Genomic DNA, 16,655 nt, shown 5'->3' with positions numbered 1-16,655 from the left:
AACTCTCCATACCCAGATAACATTAGTTACCACTTGTCTGTCCCTACAAATCCCATCCTTTCACCTTCTAATCCTCTGTCCTCCAATTCTGTGTATTGGCCCTATAGTTCCTCTCCGGCCTCCAAAAGCTGTTTGTGTTGCCCATAGTAACCAATCACAGCGCAGCTTTCATTTTACTAGAGCGGTTTAAAAAATGAAAGTTGAGCTCTGGTTGCTGTGGACAACAAACCCAGTTTCACCTTCAGACAGTTGACATAGAGGCCCGGTAGTAGTTATAGACTGTGTTCCAAATTATTATGCAGAAAGAGTTTAGGAGTGGTAAGGTTAGAATTTTTTTGTTTGTCATTTACACTCATTGATGGTGATGTGTGTCAGGGCTCTTTATATCACTGAAGGAATTGCAGATACCTGTGCAGATTAGTTTGGCAGGTGTGTCCAAATAAAGGCAAGACTACTGAAGAAGGCTGTTCCACATTATTATGCAGCCTACATTTTTTGCCAAAATGGGAAAGAAAAAGGATGTGTCGGCTGCTGAGAAGCAACAAATTGTGGAGTATTTAGGTCAAGGCATGGCTACAATCAACATTGCCAAGACACTTCATCGTGATCATCGCACAATCAAGAAGTATGTAGCTGATTCCCAGCACACACGTGTGCGTGCTGAAAAGGAAAAATTGAGGACTCTTTCCAACAGGCAATTGCATCAGGTTAAAAGAGCAGCTGCAAAAATGCCTTGTCATAGCAGCAGACAAGTTTTTGAAGCTGCTGGTGCCTCCAACGTCCCCCGAACAACAAGATGCAGGGTCCTTCAGAGGTTTGCAGCTGTGCGTAAGCCATCCTGTCGACCACCTCTATCCACTGCACACAAGCAGAAACGGCTCCAGTGGCCAAACAATACATGAAGACTGACTTCCAAACTGTTGTGTTCACCGATGAGTGCCGTGCAACGCTCGATGGTCCAGATGGATGGAGTGGAGGATGGCTGGTTGATGGACACCCCATGAAAACACGGCTAAGGCGCCAACAAGGAGGAGGTGGAGTAATGTTTTGGGCTGGAATCATGGGGAGAGAGATTGTCGGCCCCTTTAGGATCCCTGAAGGGGTAAAGATGAACTCCATAATCTATGTGGAGTTTCTAAAACAGCACTTCCTGCCATGGTTCAAGAGGAAGAACCGTGCTTTCCACAGCAAGATCATTTTCATGCATGATAATGCACCGTCTCATGCTGCAAAAAACACATCTGCATCTCTGGCTGCTATAGGCATAAAAGAGGACAAACTTATGGTGTGGCCACCATCTTCCCCTGACCTCAACCCCATTGAGAACCTCTGCAGCATCATCAAAAGGAGTGTCTATGATGGCGGGAGGCAGTTCACATCTAAGCAACAGCTCTGGGAGGGGATTCTGTCCACATGCAAAACAATTGAAGCACAAACCATCCAAAAAATGACAAATTCAATGGACGAGAGAGTTCAGAAGCTTCTTTCGAACAAGGGGTCCTATGTGCAAATGTAACATCACCTAGAAGAAAGTTTTGACTTGAAAACGGTTTGATTTCATTTTGCAATAATCTGATAATGCTTATAACTTCACAATTGACCATTTTTTTGTGCAAAATAAAAAGGTTGAAAACTCTGCTGTGCATAATAATTTGGAACATGCATTCTGAGTGTTTCTTATTTTTAAAAATATACTGTTTTCATAGGCAGTTTGTTCAAAAACATTGCAATTATACTAGAATATTAGATGACTGGAAAATAGCAATGACTGCAATTCATATAGGTAATTTACAGAAAATAGGAGGAATTATTTTTTGCATAATAATTTGGAACACAGTGTACAGTCATGGCCAAAAGTTTTGAGAATGACACAAATATTAATTTTTACAAAGTCTACTGCTTCATTTTTTCTAATGGCAATTTGCATATACTCCAGAATGATATAAAGAGTGATCAGCTTAACGGCAATTACTTGCAAAGTCAATATTTGCCTAGAAAATGAACTTTATCCTCCAAAACACATTTCAACATCATTGCAGCCCTGCCTTAAAAGGACCAGCTAACATCGTTTCAGTGATTGCTCCATTAACACAGGTGTGGGTGTTGATGAGGACAGGGCTGGAGATCAATCTGTCATGATTAAGAATGACACCACTGGACACTTTAAAAAGGAGGCTGGTGCTTGGCATCATTGTTTCTCTTCTGTTAGCCATGGTTATCTCTAAAGAAACACGTGCAGTAATCATTGCACTGCACAAAAATGGCCTAATAGGGAAGAGTATCGCAGCTAGAAAGATTGCACCTCAGTCAACAATCTATCGCGTCATCAAGAACTTCAAGGAGAGAGGTTCCCTTGTTGCCAAAAAGGCTCCAGGGCGCCCAAGAAAGACCAGCAAGCGCCACGACCGTCTCTTAAAAGTGTTTCAGCTGCGGGATCGGGCTACCAGCAGTGCAGAGCTTGCTCAGGAATGGCAGCAGGCAGGTGTGAGTGCATCTGCACGCACTGTGAGGCGGAGACTCTTGGAGCAAGGCCTGGTCTCAAGGAGGGCAGCAAAGAAGCCACTTCTCTCCAGGATAAACATCATGGACAGACTGATATTCTGCAAGAGGTACAGGGAGTGGACTGCTGAGGACTGGGGTAAAGTCATTTTCTCTGATGAATCCCCTTTTCGATTGTTTGGGACATCTGGAAAACGGCTTATTTGGAGAAGACCAGGTGAGCGCTACCACCAGTCTTGTCTCATGCCAACTGTCAAGCATCCTGAAACCATTCATGTGTGGGGTTGCTTCTCAGCCAAGGGAATGGGCTCTCTCTCAGTCTTGCCTAAAAACACAGCCATAAATAAAGAATGGTACCAGAATGTCCTCCAAGAGCAACTTCTCCCAACCGTCCAAGAGCAGTTTGGCGATCAACAATGCCTTTTTCAACATGATGGAGCACCTTGCCATAAAGCAAAGGTGATAACTAAATGGCTCAGGGAACAAAACAGAGATTTTGGGACCATGGCCTGGAAACTCCCCAGATCTTAATCCCATTGAGAACTTGTGGTCAATCAAGAGACGGGTGGACAAACAAAAACCTTCAAATTCAGACAAAATAAAAGCATTGATTTTGCAAGAATGGACTGCTATCAGTCAGGATTTGATCCAGAAGTTGATTGAGAGCATGCCAGGGAGAATTGCTGAGGTCCTGAAGAAGAAGGGTCAACACTGCAAATATTGACTTGCTGCATTAACTCATTCTGTCAATATAACCTTTTGCTATTCATAATATGATTGCAATTATATTTCTGTATGTGATAAAAACATCTGACAAACACACATAAAAACCAGACGGCAGCAGATCATGTGAAAATATAATATTTGTGTCATTCTCAAAACTTTTGGCCATGACTGTAGAGAGGAGGCGGCCATTATATCACATATGGATGGAAATATTCACGCCTTTCAGAGAAAAAAAAAAAAGCATTCTCGTCTGTCACACAGCCGAGCAGCGCAGTCAGAGAGGAGGAGGGCTGTTCCCCACAATGTCAGTGCCCACCCTGTGCAGGGAGGACGGCGCAGTCACACACGCGCTGCTTCATTACAATGTGAGAAAAAGACACTAACATAGAAGAAGAGCAGGTGACTACTGAGCATGTGCGACCTCTTATGAGAGAACGACCGGACGTATCCATGGGCAACCAGGAAGGCAAAAGCCTCTGACGCGCGTTTTTAGGGGGGACAATATCCGGAGTAGCGAGCAGTTTTGGAAATGCATTGCGTTTTATAACTTTCTTTATTTTAGGATTTTAAAGTCACTGAGCAATGATTGCTAGAATAGGAATAGCCATTAAGACCACCACCTCGTCATGAAGTCTGTACACTTTGGCCTATTAGTATTACACTGGTTGTGTGCAAGCAGTTGCTAGGGAGAGAGGTTTAAAGGCCAATGTAAGACTTTTAAAAAAACAATAAACAAAGTTTGTAACAAAATATGTATGCTGTCCGCAGCCCAATAACACAACTGCAGTCATCAGGTTGTAAAGCTTTACTGAAATACATTCGTGAACATTGAAATTGCAGCACCAAGAAGGAAATTTGTGCAATTATGGAAAGCACAGGATGGATAAACATGTTAATGACATGAAGTGATGGGAAAAAAAAAAAAAGACAATAAATTTTTTAAATCATCTTTATTCAGCATCTGGTTTGAGCGCCATGTGCAGAAATCCCTATACATACAGTCTTGGCTGCTATCTATGAGGTTATTAGTGGTTGTTTGAGCAATGTTCTGCCGTGCTGACTGTGCTTGGGCAAATCATCAAGATCCGCTGCTGGCAGCTCCCTTTGCAATTGCTGACCAATGACATCCCAGATCTGATCGACAGGAGACAAGTCCGGAGACGCTGAAAGCCATGGTAGTCCGTTTAAACCACACAGCCAGGCCGCAAGTGCGGGGATTTCTGAGTGTGGCGCTCATACACAGTACGGAATAAATCAAGATAATTTGAATGTGTTTCCAGTTTATCATCATTTCCTCTTCAGTAACATGTCTATCCATCATGTGAGTTCTATAATTCCACAACTTTTCCTTCTTTGCACTGAAGAGGGGCAATAGCCTGAAAAACCATGGCCGCAAATTGAGATTCTGATTTGGCTTTAATCCCAAGTCACATTTCAAAGTTAACAGGGACTTGTAGGATCGCTGCATCCAATAGATGGTGCTATAGAGGTCAAGTCCTCTTCCTCTCTAAAGAGGTAATTTGCATAATAAATTTCCCAGCAGAGTAAATAAGCCTCCTTACCTTCACTCTCCACAAGGAGAAATGTTACCCCTTAGACCATAATGGTAGGAGAAATTTGTGTGTCACAATTAACTTTTCTGGTATTGTATTATGCTGCAGATTTTGCTTATCTGCACCATATGCAACTACCCTAAAAGTTACTCAGACAATGAAAAGAAATAAATAAAACACTCTCACCGAACCCCTACAGCTCCTACTCTGATGTTTACTCTGTCCTTGTTAACCTCAATTTTCGGGTCTTCTCTTGACATATCTGCCATGCCTGGTTAAGAGAGGTCACCACTGCCGCCAGTGATCTCCAATATGTCAAGAGGAGAGTCAGAAATAGAGTTCAGTGAGGACATAATCAGCATCAGAATGGGTTCAGCAGAACATTAGTGACAGTGAGTATTTCTCAATTTTTTGTTTTTTTTAAAAAAAAAAAAGTAATAAAAAAAAAAACCTTTTACGTCATCTATATAGTCATGCAGGTCATAGAAAGCTGAATAAAATGATATCTTGATATCTGTGATCCAATATGTTATTCCATAGAAATCATTTTTTTTTTTAATATGCAAACGAGCTGTTAAGCTCTCTGGGCCGGACATAGCTCTCCCAGAGAATCTGCCTCCAGAGATTATTTTAAATGAAAGGGGGCGTTACCAGTGTGAGACATGTAGATCAGGAGAGCAGACTGTCAGTCATTACATGTCTCACACTGGCCACATTTCCTTTCATTTCAAATAATCTCTGGAGGCAGATTCTCAGGGAGAACTGTCCGGCCCATAGATCGTGACAGCTCATTTGCATATTAAGAAAAAAAATGTGTCTTTCTCTGGAATAATACATTGGATTGCAGATATCAAGGTATTACGTTATTCATCTTTCTATCACCAACGTGATCATATAGACGGTTTAAGAGGGTTAATCCTACTGACAGATGCCCTCTAAAAAGGGAGAACGTCCAATAGAATCATGCTTCTAATATAACGTACTCACTGTGTAATGCATGTTGAGGGTATCCCCTTTCCGAGATTTAATCGGGCAATTCTCCACTCTCTTCTTCACACCAATCTGTAACTTCTTACTTCCCTCTTTAGCAAGAGTCGGGGGAAGCAGAGAGAAGACAAGTAGGCACCACAGAGGCGTGAGTGACAGAGAATTCATGGTGATGGCAAGATGGGCACCCAAACAGTTAACAGTCACGCAATTTTAATTTCTGTTAGGATAGAAGAATGGAAAAAGCTAGTTAATAGGGGTCTCATTTCTAAAAACATAAAAGATGGGGGGACGGACATATGGAGACAAGGGACCATGGTCAACAGGGACTCCAATGTAATGGATAAGCGGGCACAAGAGAGGATCGGTAAACTGTGCAAGAGAAGGGATCATCTAGACCAAGATCCCTATTCCTCGAAGCCAGCTAAAGTGATTACTGTACTAGGGGTGACAATAAAAGGAAACTGTCAGTATGACTGTCCTCTACGTATTACCGAGGGGCAGAAAATACCGATTAGAACGTTATAGACTACTGGGGTCTTCTCTTACATGAGATAGATGAGAGGGTGCACCACGCAGGGGGTTCTCAGTGTAGATTACGGCCGGTAATGTTATATTGTTAATAACACTTACCTGGATTGCTGGCTCTGTTCACATAGTTTAACAGGTAGAAGTCATGTTTGCCACAAAAAAGGCAACAGCACCATATTATTTTATCAAAAAGTATCCCCTCCCTAACCCACTCAAAAGATCTTAATAGCCCCGACTTGCCCCGTCCTGGGGGGGTAAGGACCCTGGATAGGAATAGTTCCTCTTAGCCCCTTAAAGGAGGATACAAAATGATCAGCATGCAGTATACAGCACCTCATAGCACCTGGTTGTAGCACCTTGTATAGAAAAAGGAATGCAGCACCAGTAAATCAGCTTAGTACAGTGAATCAAAGTGCACCCTAGAAGTGTCTTATTCCCCCCCTCCAAAAGGTGACAAAGTAACAAGTAGTTCCCCCTCAAATACCCTCCCATACCCCTTAAGGACAGACACGCACAACACGCACACATAACAGTTTAGTGTCTCCTCCTATAATGAGGTATAAGACCCCATATGGCAAATTAAGGGTCCTCCCGATCTGAAACCCCACTATGAGGAGTCCACTTGGTGTTGTCCGACATGAAATATGCACTTCTATGTTTTCTCGGTTCTCGGGGAACCCATACATCCTCCTTTCCTAATGGCCATGCAGAGCTCTGCTTTTCTTCCTCCTGCTCTCGCAGTACCCACACCTCACTATCCGAAACTCTTGGCCCATTCCCACCTCCCTTCCTTCCATCTCTCCTGGCCCATTCTCGTAACACCCAGACATCCTGTGGCTTCTGTCCATCACCTCTTGATTGTTCTCGACACCCCCAAGACTGTGCAGGTTTCCCCCTTTTACGACCAGATACGGCACGACAAGAACCAGCCCACCCTTGCCACCAGTTCACCCATTCCTGGAGTTCAGGAGTTTCTCCAAGTTTCCCTCCTTTTTTAGTGAGAGGTTCAGGGATATCTCCTAGATTTGCGCCATCATCCCCATTTATTTTATCTGGGTGCTCCCCTACACGTAGAGTGCTACTCATTGAGTAGCCACTCTCTCCAGAGTGCTCCTCATCGGCCTCATCACTTTCCACATGCGGAGTCCCTTCAGCATCCCCTAAATAGAGATGAAGGCACCAACACCAGCTGCCCGCTTTCTCCCCAGTTCCGCAACCTTCCAAGCTGGAGTGAGCAGCCAATCCCACCTGATGGGCCGGTGAAAAGCAATTGATGGGGTTGGAATTCTTTTCTTCCACCTCATCGTCCCATTTTTTCTCACAACTACCTAATCCCCTAAAGGGGTCTCCACTACGATAGTTACCCTGGTCCACATTAAGACCCTCTGTAGACCCACTACATCCATTTCCAGGACTCCTAAACGCATCCCAATAGCTCCCGTTGGACTGCAGACACTCTTCACTGACGCCCTTCATCACCCCTAGACTACTAGAGCCCCCAATCAATAGTCTTTTATTCCCATTAATTTCCTGTTCCTGGTCTTTCAGGTCCACATTGGATGTCCCTATGTCGGTGGTCACAGTACTGCTACTACTCAATTCCCACTGAGAGTCTCCAATGTCCTCCAGCGCATCTTCCTCTAAACTTTGCCCCCTATAAAGATCCTGAAAGCTACTGTCCTCCATGCACTGGTGACCACCTGTGCAGCCACCATTACCCTGGATGCGCTTCTTCTCTTTAGAGGATTTGCTCTTCTTTCGTTTCTGCAGGACTGAGACATCATGACTACGAGAGTTCGGCACATCCATCCTTTCCTGCATGGTACACAATTCAAGCCCAGGTCCACTAGCATCCTTCCCATACACACAGACGGGGATGTCCTCCCCTGCACAGTCACCAGTGCCCATGTCCAGAAGGCACCTCTCCCCTGCACAGTCACCAGTGCCCATGCCCAGAAGGCACCTCTCCCCTGCACAGTCACCAGTGCCCATGCCCAGAAGGCACCTCTCCCCTGCACAGTCACCAGTGCCCATGCCCAGGCTCTGAGGACCCCTCTCCCCTGCACAGTCACCAGTGCCCAGGCTCTGAGGACCCCTCTCCCCTGCACAGTCACCAGTGTCCAGGCTCTGAGGACCCCTCTCCCCTGCACATCCCCGGTTTGTCGCCTCCTGGAGGCAGCTGGTGTTACTGCTGCCCTTCCCCCAGTCCTTGTCCTCATCTGTGAGGCTCCTGGTCAGTGTCAGAGCCCTCTCCCCCTGCGGTTCCCTGATCATCTCCATGGAGCCCCGCGCCTGCACGTCCCTGCCGCCCTCTGCTCTCTCCTGAGTCTCCCGGATTACCTCCTCCATTCTCCGGCCCATAATCAGATCCTGGGGGCCCCTAATGACATCCCAAGTCACTCTGGCTCCTCCCCGGAGTCTTCTCCTTTCCCTCCCCCGGGCCTCAGCGCCCCGCTCTTCCCCCGGCCTCCTCATCCCACCTTCCCGGGCCTCCTGCCCTCACCTCTCCCCTGATCTGTCTGCACGCCGCGGCTTCACACCGACTCAACCCCTCTTCCGCATCCGTGTACGTCACCACTCACATCATCCAATCACATCGCAGGGAACATCACCGGCGCCCGCTGATTGGTCAGCCCCAGCTGTCTTTGTCAAGTGATCAGGGGCCACGTCGGGACATAGCGGTACGGCCGGACGCCACTACTCAGAAAAAGGGGGGGGACAACCAGCGCCGTCATTATCGTGGGAGCAAAATCCTGGGGAAAATTCACACTGTGCTGGATAAGAGAATGGTGCTGTAACTAAAGTAGCTCAGCGCTTCTGTGAGGAAAGCCGAATAATTGGGGAGTAAAGTGAACTGTTACCCCCTAAAGTGCTGCAAAAGTGGCACGGTCCGGTGTCTAGACTGCGAAAACTCGCAAAACAATAGCAAACCGTAAGAAAGCGGCGCCCTGCATAGAGACAGCTGCTATAAATACCCGGAGTCCACGGCGGGCTGCTCTGAGCACCGGCACAGCTGCGGAGCCCGGGAACCGCTCACCTATAGCCGCAGGCACCATGACCATAGACTGGGATATGGCGGCTCCCAGGAGCTGTGCGTCACCTGCAGGTGCTCCTGTGAGAGGCCTGAATGTGCTCCCACAGCTGCAGCGTCTCCCATCCAGCACATCTGGGACCTCATTGGTCGGTGATCACACAGGAGCTGCCACCAGCGGATCTTGATGATTTGCCCAAGTGCATTCATCATGCGAAGAACAGTCCTCTGAGAACCATTAAAGGGGTTGTTCTTGTTCCATTAAGAGTCTACCCCTTCCTTGGGTCCACCAGGGTGTCTCCGCTGCAGCACCGGTGTCTGGTATTGGTTGCGGCGTTGAAGTCACTGAGCTCAGAGGCGCCGTCAGTATAGACAAGGAGTAACCCCTTTAAAGGGAATCTGTCACCTCATTTTTGGCCTATGAGATGCGGTCTCGCTATCAGGGGCTTAGCTGCAGCATTCTGTAATGCTGGAGATAAGCCCCCGATGTAACCTGAAAGATAAGAAAAACAAGTTATATTATACTCCCCCGGGGGGGCGGTCCGGCGCCTCCCATCTTCTAGCGATGACGTCCTCCTTCTTACTTCTGCCGCGGCTCCTGCGCAGGCGTACTTTATCTGCTCTAGTGAGGGCAGAGTAAAGTACTGCAGTGCGCAGGGAAAGGCCAGAGAGGTCCGGCACCTGCGCACTGCAGTACTCTGCCCTCAATAGGGCAGATAAAGTACGCCTGCGCAGGAGCCGCGGCAGAAGCAAGGAGGACGGCATCGCTAGAAGATGGGAGGTGTCGGACCGTGACACCCACCGCACGGGACCACGCCCCCCGGTGAGTATAATCTAACTTGTTTTTCTTATCTTTCAGGTCACATGGGGGCTTATCTACAGCAATACTGTAGATAAGCCCCTCATGGCGGTGGCCGCAGCTCATAGGCCAAAAATGAGGTGGCAGATTCCCTTTAATAACCTATTCAAAGCAGCCAAGGCTGTAAGTGGGGGGATTTCTGCACATGGCTCTCATTCTCAATGGTTAATAATTAGCGATGAGCAAACGTACTCACATAAGTGTTATCTAAGCTTGCTCTGGTGCTAACAAAACAGAATCAAGATGGAAAATCAAATTACAGGCTGATCCAACTTCAGTGGAAATGCCCCAAGACAATGAAATGATGCTCAGTAGTGTGTGTGGCCTCCACGTGCCTGTATGACCTCCCTACCAAGCTTGGGCATGGTCCTGATGAGGCAGCGGACGTTCTGAGTGATTTCCTCCCAGACCTGGATTAAAGTATCAGTCAACTCCTGGACAGTCTGTGGTGCAATGTGACGTTGGTTGATGGAACGAGGCACGATGTCTCAGATGTGATCGATTGGATTCAGGGATGGGCGGGCCAGTCCATAGCATCCCCTCTAGGTTTGAGAGCAATAACAAAATGCAAAAGTTACCAAAACAACCAAAATGGAAGAGAAATGGTCTGTGGTCACCCCCTGCAGAACCACTCTTTGATAGGGGTTGTCCTGATAATTGTCTATCATTTCTACCAGTTATCTGTTCCATTTGCACAACAGCAGGAGAAATTGACTCGCAATCAGTGTTGCTTCACAACTGGACAGGTTGATTTCACAGAAGAGGGATTGACTTGCATTACATTGTGTTGTTTAAGTGTTCCCCTTGTTTTTGTTAGCAGTGTATATACACGCACATCCCTCAATATTGAATATATATATATATATATATATATACATTTCTGAAAGAATGACACGAACCCTGAAAGAAATGTGCAGCGCCGCAGATAAGTGATCTCCTCTATAGTATTACTTTGTTTGCGTCGTACAGAACACACACAGCTGAGTCTGCTTTGTTTTGTCGGCGTTCAGCAGATCAATAGGAGGTGAATTGAGGATACTAGAAGTCAGATGAGGACAAAGGACTGAATGACTTGAGAAACGCGGCAGGTCTAGATCTTCTAGCAGGGAAATAGAATGCTGAAAAGAAAGCCAGAATGTATAAAGAAATGATAGATGTTTCACCAAATGATAGGTGGGGAGCCCCCTTACAGATTTCGCACTGAGGTCCAGACGCCCAGGTAGCGAGAACGTATAGTCCAGCTTTAGTAACATGATTATCTCAGTTACACAGTATTGGTTAGATTGCACTAATAATACTTACCCACCTTCCCACATTAATCCCGCACTTTAACCTGCCTGAAAAGGCGCTAAGTAAATATTAAGGTGATGTTTCTCTTCTGGTGGACGAGCAGCGCTGGAGCTTCCTTGCAACCTCTCATTCCTTCATCAGTATAACATGCACGTTTTCCAGGCTGATTGCTTTCCAAACAAGCCATTTGGCAGACAGCTATGTAGGTATAGATGCTTTCAGACCTTTCTGTGGCCAATTTCCCACTGATCATTACTTTTTATTTTGCTTTTCTACAATCCTATACTTTACAGTAAATAAAAACACGGGAAAGAGGTGTCAACAGAAGGGTCTTGATCCCAGAGAGGATCATTTTTCCAAAAGTGAAGTCTATGTATCATTGTACTCAGGGCCGGGACAAGGGATAAGCAGGGTAAGCACCCGCCTTGGGAGCCACCTCCAGCCTACCCCGGGGGGGGTGCACAATTTAAGAAAAAAAATTGCTGAATGCCTGCGGCCGCCTGCACCTTCCTCCAGCCACAGACATTCAGCACAGTGACAGCTGTGGCACAGGCAAGAAGGTGAGCGATGTCAGTCAGTCTCTCCCTGCGCACCAGCCGTCGCTCCCGCCTCGCACTCAATTATATTCTTGGCTGTCAGACATGAATACAATTGCTGTGTGCACAGTGTTTTAATCTTATATTGCTAAGCAGGGGTCATAAAATGAAGGAAAGTGTGTGTGGGGGGGGGGGGTAATAAACTGAGGGGCTGTGCATAGGAGGGGAATAAAATGAGGGGCTGTGTAGATGGAGGAATGCAATGAGAGACTTGAGGGGGGTAATGAAATGAGGGGCTTTGCAGATGGAGGAATACAGTGAGAGACTGTGTAGGGTGTAATAAAATGAGGGTCTGTGCAGATGGAATAAACGGGGGGGCTGTGTAGATGGAGGAATAAACGGAGGAGCTATGCAGATAGGGGGGAATAAAATGAGGGGTTGTGTAGAGAGAGGGAATACAATAAGGGGCTGTGCAGAGGAGGGAATAAACTGACGGACTGTGCAGATGGGGGAATAAAATGAGGGATTTGCAGATGGGGGAATATACTGAGGAACTGCAGATTGGGGGAATAAAATGAGGGATTTGCAGATGGAATGAACTGAAGAGCTGTGCAGATGGTGAGGAATGAAATAAGAGGCAGTGAGGTGGGCCATGAAATGAGGGGTTGTGTGTCTAAGCCATGAAATGAGAGGCTGTGAATGGGGGACATCAAAGTATATGAAGAGCTATAGTGACCATGCTGTATATGGGGCTGTGGAGGTCAATATAGTTGGGGTTGTGGTGACCATACTGGATAGGGGGCTGTGGTGAATATCGTATGGTTTGGGGTGTTGTTTGTGGGCCATAATACTTTATGTGGTGCTGTGATAGCCATTATACATAGTATAATACATAGTAGTATACATGGAGGCTGTTTTGGAAATCATACTAAAAATGGGAGGGCTGTGGTAGACATTATACTATGGGGGCTGTGGTGGACATCTTACTATATATGGGAGGCTGTGGTGGACATCTTACTATATATGGGGGGGGCTATGGTAGACATTATACTATATATGGGGTGGCTGAGGTGGACAGCATACTATATATGGGGTGGCTGAGGTGGACAGCATACTATATATGGGGTGGCTGAGGTGGACAGCATACTATATATGGGGTGGCTGAGGTGGACAGCATACTATATATGGGGTGGCTGAGGTGTTTCTGGTGACGTATCTTTTTTACTGATGATGTTTCTGGTGCCATAGTCATGTGTTATTGATGGCTCTGATGATTAATATATCACTGGACTCATCATCACTACATGAATACAGCACCAAAACAACCATCACTACATGAATGTGTCATCAGAACCACCATCAGTTTTGTGAAAGCTGTATTTGTCACATGAAGAACGTAAAAACCATCAGACGTATCTGTTTATTAATAAATATTTATAATCGGCGTCTGTTTATTTTCTGTTAAGGTGTCTAGTATGTAGCAGATACCCTAATTGAAACCTTTTCATTACCCAATAAGCATAGATGATGTCCAGCAGATAATGAGAATAAAAATTAACTTTTAATGCAAAAAATGGTTAAAATTCCATATAATGTCCAGCACAATGCACACACTGGCTCAATGCCCCTAAGGGTATGTGCACACGTTACGGATTCATGTGCAGATTTTTCCGCGCGGAATCTGCAGAATCCGCAGGTCAAAATGCCTGCGTTTTACCTGCTGATTCACTGTGGATTTGGCCTGCATTTTTACACCTGCAGATTCCTATAATGGAATGGGTGTAAAAACTCTGCAAAATCCACACAAAGAATTGACATGCTGCAGAAAGTAAACCGCTGCGTTTCCGCGCATAATTTTCTGCAGCATGTGCACAGCGTTTTTTGTTCCATAGGCTAACATGGTACTGTACACCGCATGAGAATCCGCTGCGGATCCGTACACAAATCCGCAACGTGTGCACATACCCTAATGATCGACGCATTTCAACTTTAAGTCTTAGTCATGATCTCTTATCATTACGCCTTATTAGTTTCCATAACTATCCTTGGGATCTACATTTAAAATATAGGACATCACGGATGAATTTCGCTATTTTTTGCCCTGTATTGTATAGTCTGCAAAAAATGATTGATTCTGTATCTAACTGTGAAATTGCACTCCCTGTTAAGATACATCCCTAAAAAAATCACTATTTTTATTTTATTTTTGACCTTTTTTTGTGAAAAAGGTAACAATTCTAGTGGAAGTGGTCATCAGCGTTTGCTTCCTAACCCATCGGAGGGGAAGGGGGGGGGGATGTGCATTAGGGGTCTTGTTACCTTAATCTCTGAGCCATTCCTTTGGGGTGGGGTCGCCACTAACTTTATCTGTCTAGAGCACTAAAATACTTTGTCCCGGCGCGCACGTTGCGGATTTGCTTTTGTAAAACTTTGTGTGGATTCTGCCTCTCTTGGCAGAAAACGCAGTTGAAAATTCGTGCGGATTTACATGTGGACTTGTAAGCTAAATAAAGATACTATTTAAAAAAAATGTAATTGTGAGGTCATGTCCTTATTCAACCTCTTCTTTTTCATTTTCCATTGAAGACCATAATACCATCACATACCCTGTTCAAATATAATGTTTACAGACACACAAAACAAATATAAGTGAAATATATGTTTATACACATAATACCAAGCCCGAGGTGTAGTAATGAACAGGTGTCCGCCAGATACCCTCATTAATAGAATGGTACATAATTAGCTAAATAAATACACACAATATTCTGTTTATTTTTCAAAATGCTAAAAAAAAATCGTGGGCTCCCACGTAGTTTTCAGAACCAGCAGAATGAAAGCCGACGGCTGATGTTAATATTCTGTTAAGGAGCCAATAGCCATAAAGGTTCCCAGGCTATTAATATCAGCTCACAGATGTTTGCTTAGCCTTTACTGGCTAGTTTACAGGGGAACCCCAGAAAAAAAAAATTGACATGGGGTCTCCCTATAAAATCGAACCAGCAAAGGCTATGCAGACAGCTGCGGGCTGATATTAATAGCCTGGGAAGGGGCCATGTATATTGGTACCCCCCTAGCTGAAAACATCAGCTTTCGGCTGCCCCAGAAATGGAGCATCTTATAGATGCTCCAATTCTAGCACTTAGCCCCTCGCTCTTCCCACTTGCCCTGTAGGGGTGACAAGTGGGGTACTATTTGTGGGGTTGATGTCACCTTTGTATTGTCCAAGGACATCAAGGCCTCAGCTTAGTAACGGAGAGGTGTAAATAAGACACCTATCCATTATTAATCCTATAGTTGTATGGTAAATAAAGACACAGCCAGAGTAAAGTCCATTAATTGAAATAATCACAGACTCCTTTATTGAATCTTAATTTACCATACTTACCTCATCCCTCGATCTCCTGCAACAAAAATAAAATAAAACAACATATAATACTCCCTGTCTGCCGTAGTCCATATAATGAGTGTCCCACGACAATCTCATGTGTAGAACAGTCACATCGGGAGATGTGACCGCTCTACCCGGCTGCCGGTGATACACTGACAGGAAGTAATCCCTCCTAGGGTGTATCACTGAGAGTTCACTGGAGTTCATGCTCTCACGGCACCTCTGCATGAGAATTTTCTCACCCAAGCGATGCTGCAAGTGAGAACCAGAGCTGATCAGCTGATGAACTCCAGTGAGCTGTCACTGCAGTACAGTGATACACTGCAGGAGGGATCACCTCCTGTCAGTGTATCACCGGGGGTCGGGTAGAGCAGTCACATATCCCGTTATGACTGTTCTACACGTGATATCGCCGTGGGACACACGTTATTAAATGGACTACAGCGAACAAGGAGTATGTGTTGGTTTATTTTATTTTTGTTGCAGGAGACGCGGGCGCTGGGGATTAGGTGTTCGGCGAGTATGTAATTATGTAAATTATTTTTTTTTTTACAATTGAACACAGTTGCCAGATAATGAGACTATGCTCCCATCATCAGCTCATGCAGTAACTGTTATATGTGAAAACAGACATAGCCAGATGGAAGCAGTAGTCCCATCAGATGACACACACACACACTCTTCCTCCTTCTGACATTTCCTTTCTGCAGCATTTTTTGGCACGCAAATCCGCAAACTTTTTACACCTGCAGGTAGGCTACGGATTTGACTTACTCAATGTAAGTCAATGGGTGCAGAAACGCTGGAGATCCGCAAAAAGAATTGACATGCTGCGGAAACTAAAGCGCTGTGAATCAGGACGGAATTTTCCGCAGCATGTGCACACCAATTCTGGATTCCCATTGCTTAACACTGCATGAGCAATCCTTTGCGGATTTGGTGCAATTCCACGCAGAAAAAAAAATCTGCAATGCGTGCACATAGCCTTAGGCATGTATTAGCTTTTCAGTTTGATGGAATCTTCATGTTAGGCCGGGGTCACACCGGCGAGGAATACAGCGGAGTGAGAGGCCCTAAAAGCACGCATTAGACACGGACCAATGATTCTCTATGGGGTCCCTCGCACCAGCCGTATATTTCTCATCCGTATTCTACGCTCCGTGCCAATCGCAGCATGCTGCGATTGTCAGCGTACTACGCCCGTAGTACACCAATGCAAGTCTATGAGTGTGCAAAAAATACGGATTACACA

At 45.5% G+C, this 16,655-nt stretch overlaps 1 protein-coding gene across 4 annotated transcripts in view; it reads right to left on the bottom strand.

The window, feature by feature from the left end:
* FKBP2 (FKBP prolyl isomerase 2) overlaps nt 1-9,462 on the bottom strand; it is a 38,103-nt gene extending 28,641 nt beyond the window's left edge. The window contains exons 1-2 of one of the 4 annotated variants that reach the window (XM_073554598.1): nt 9,334-9,462; nt 5,766-5,985 (exon numbers count right to left, since the gene is read on the bottom strand). In XM_073554598.1, coding sequence (XP_073410699.1) covers nt 5,766-5,933 — 168 coding nt within the window. In that variant the 5' untranslated portion in view covers nt 5,934-5,985; nt 9,334-9,462. Of the gene's footprint in view, nt 1-5,765; nt 5,986-6,398; nt 6,533-8,799; nt 8,909-9,333 lie in introns of those variants that run through there. The other 3 variants (XM_073554597.1, XM_073554600.1, XM_073554599.1) reach the window with 3 other exon arrangements.
* Between the last annotated feature and the right edge of the window lie 7,193 nt (nt 9,463-16,655).

Source organism: Dendrobates tinctorius, unplaced genomic scaffold, assembly GCF_039654945.1.
Source record: "Dendrobates tinctorius isolate UK_male_01 unplaced genomic scaffold, ASM3965494v1 ptg000211l, whole genome shotgun sequence".
NCBI classification, from domain to species: Eukaryota; Metazoa; Chordata; class Amphibia; order Anura; family Dendrobatidae; genus Dendrobates; species Dendrobates tinctorius.
The sequence above is the reverse complement of the archived record's forward strand: the minus strand, read 5'-3'. Positions and strand labels throughout refer to the sequence as shown.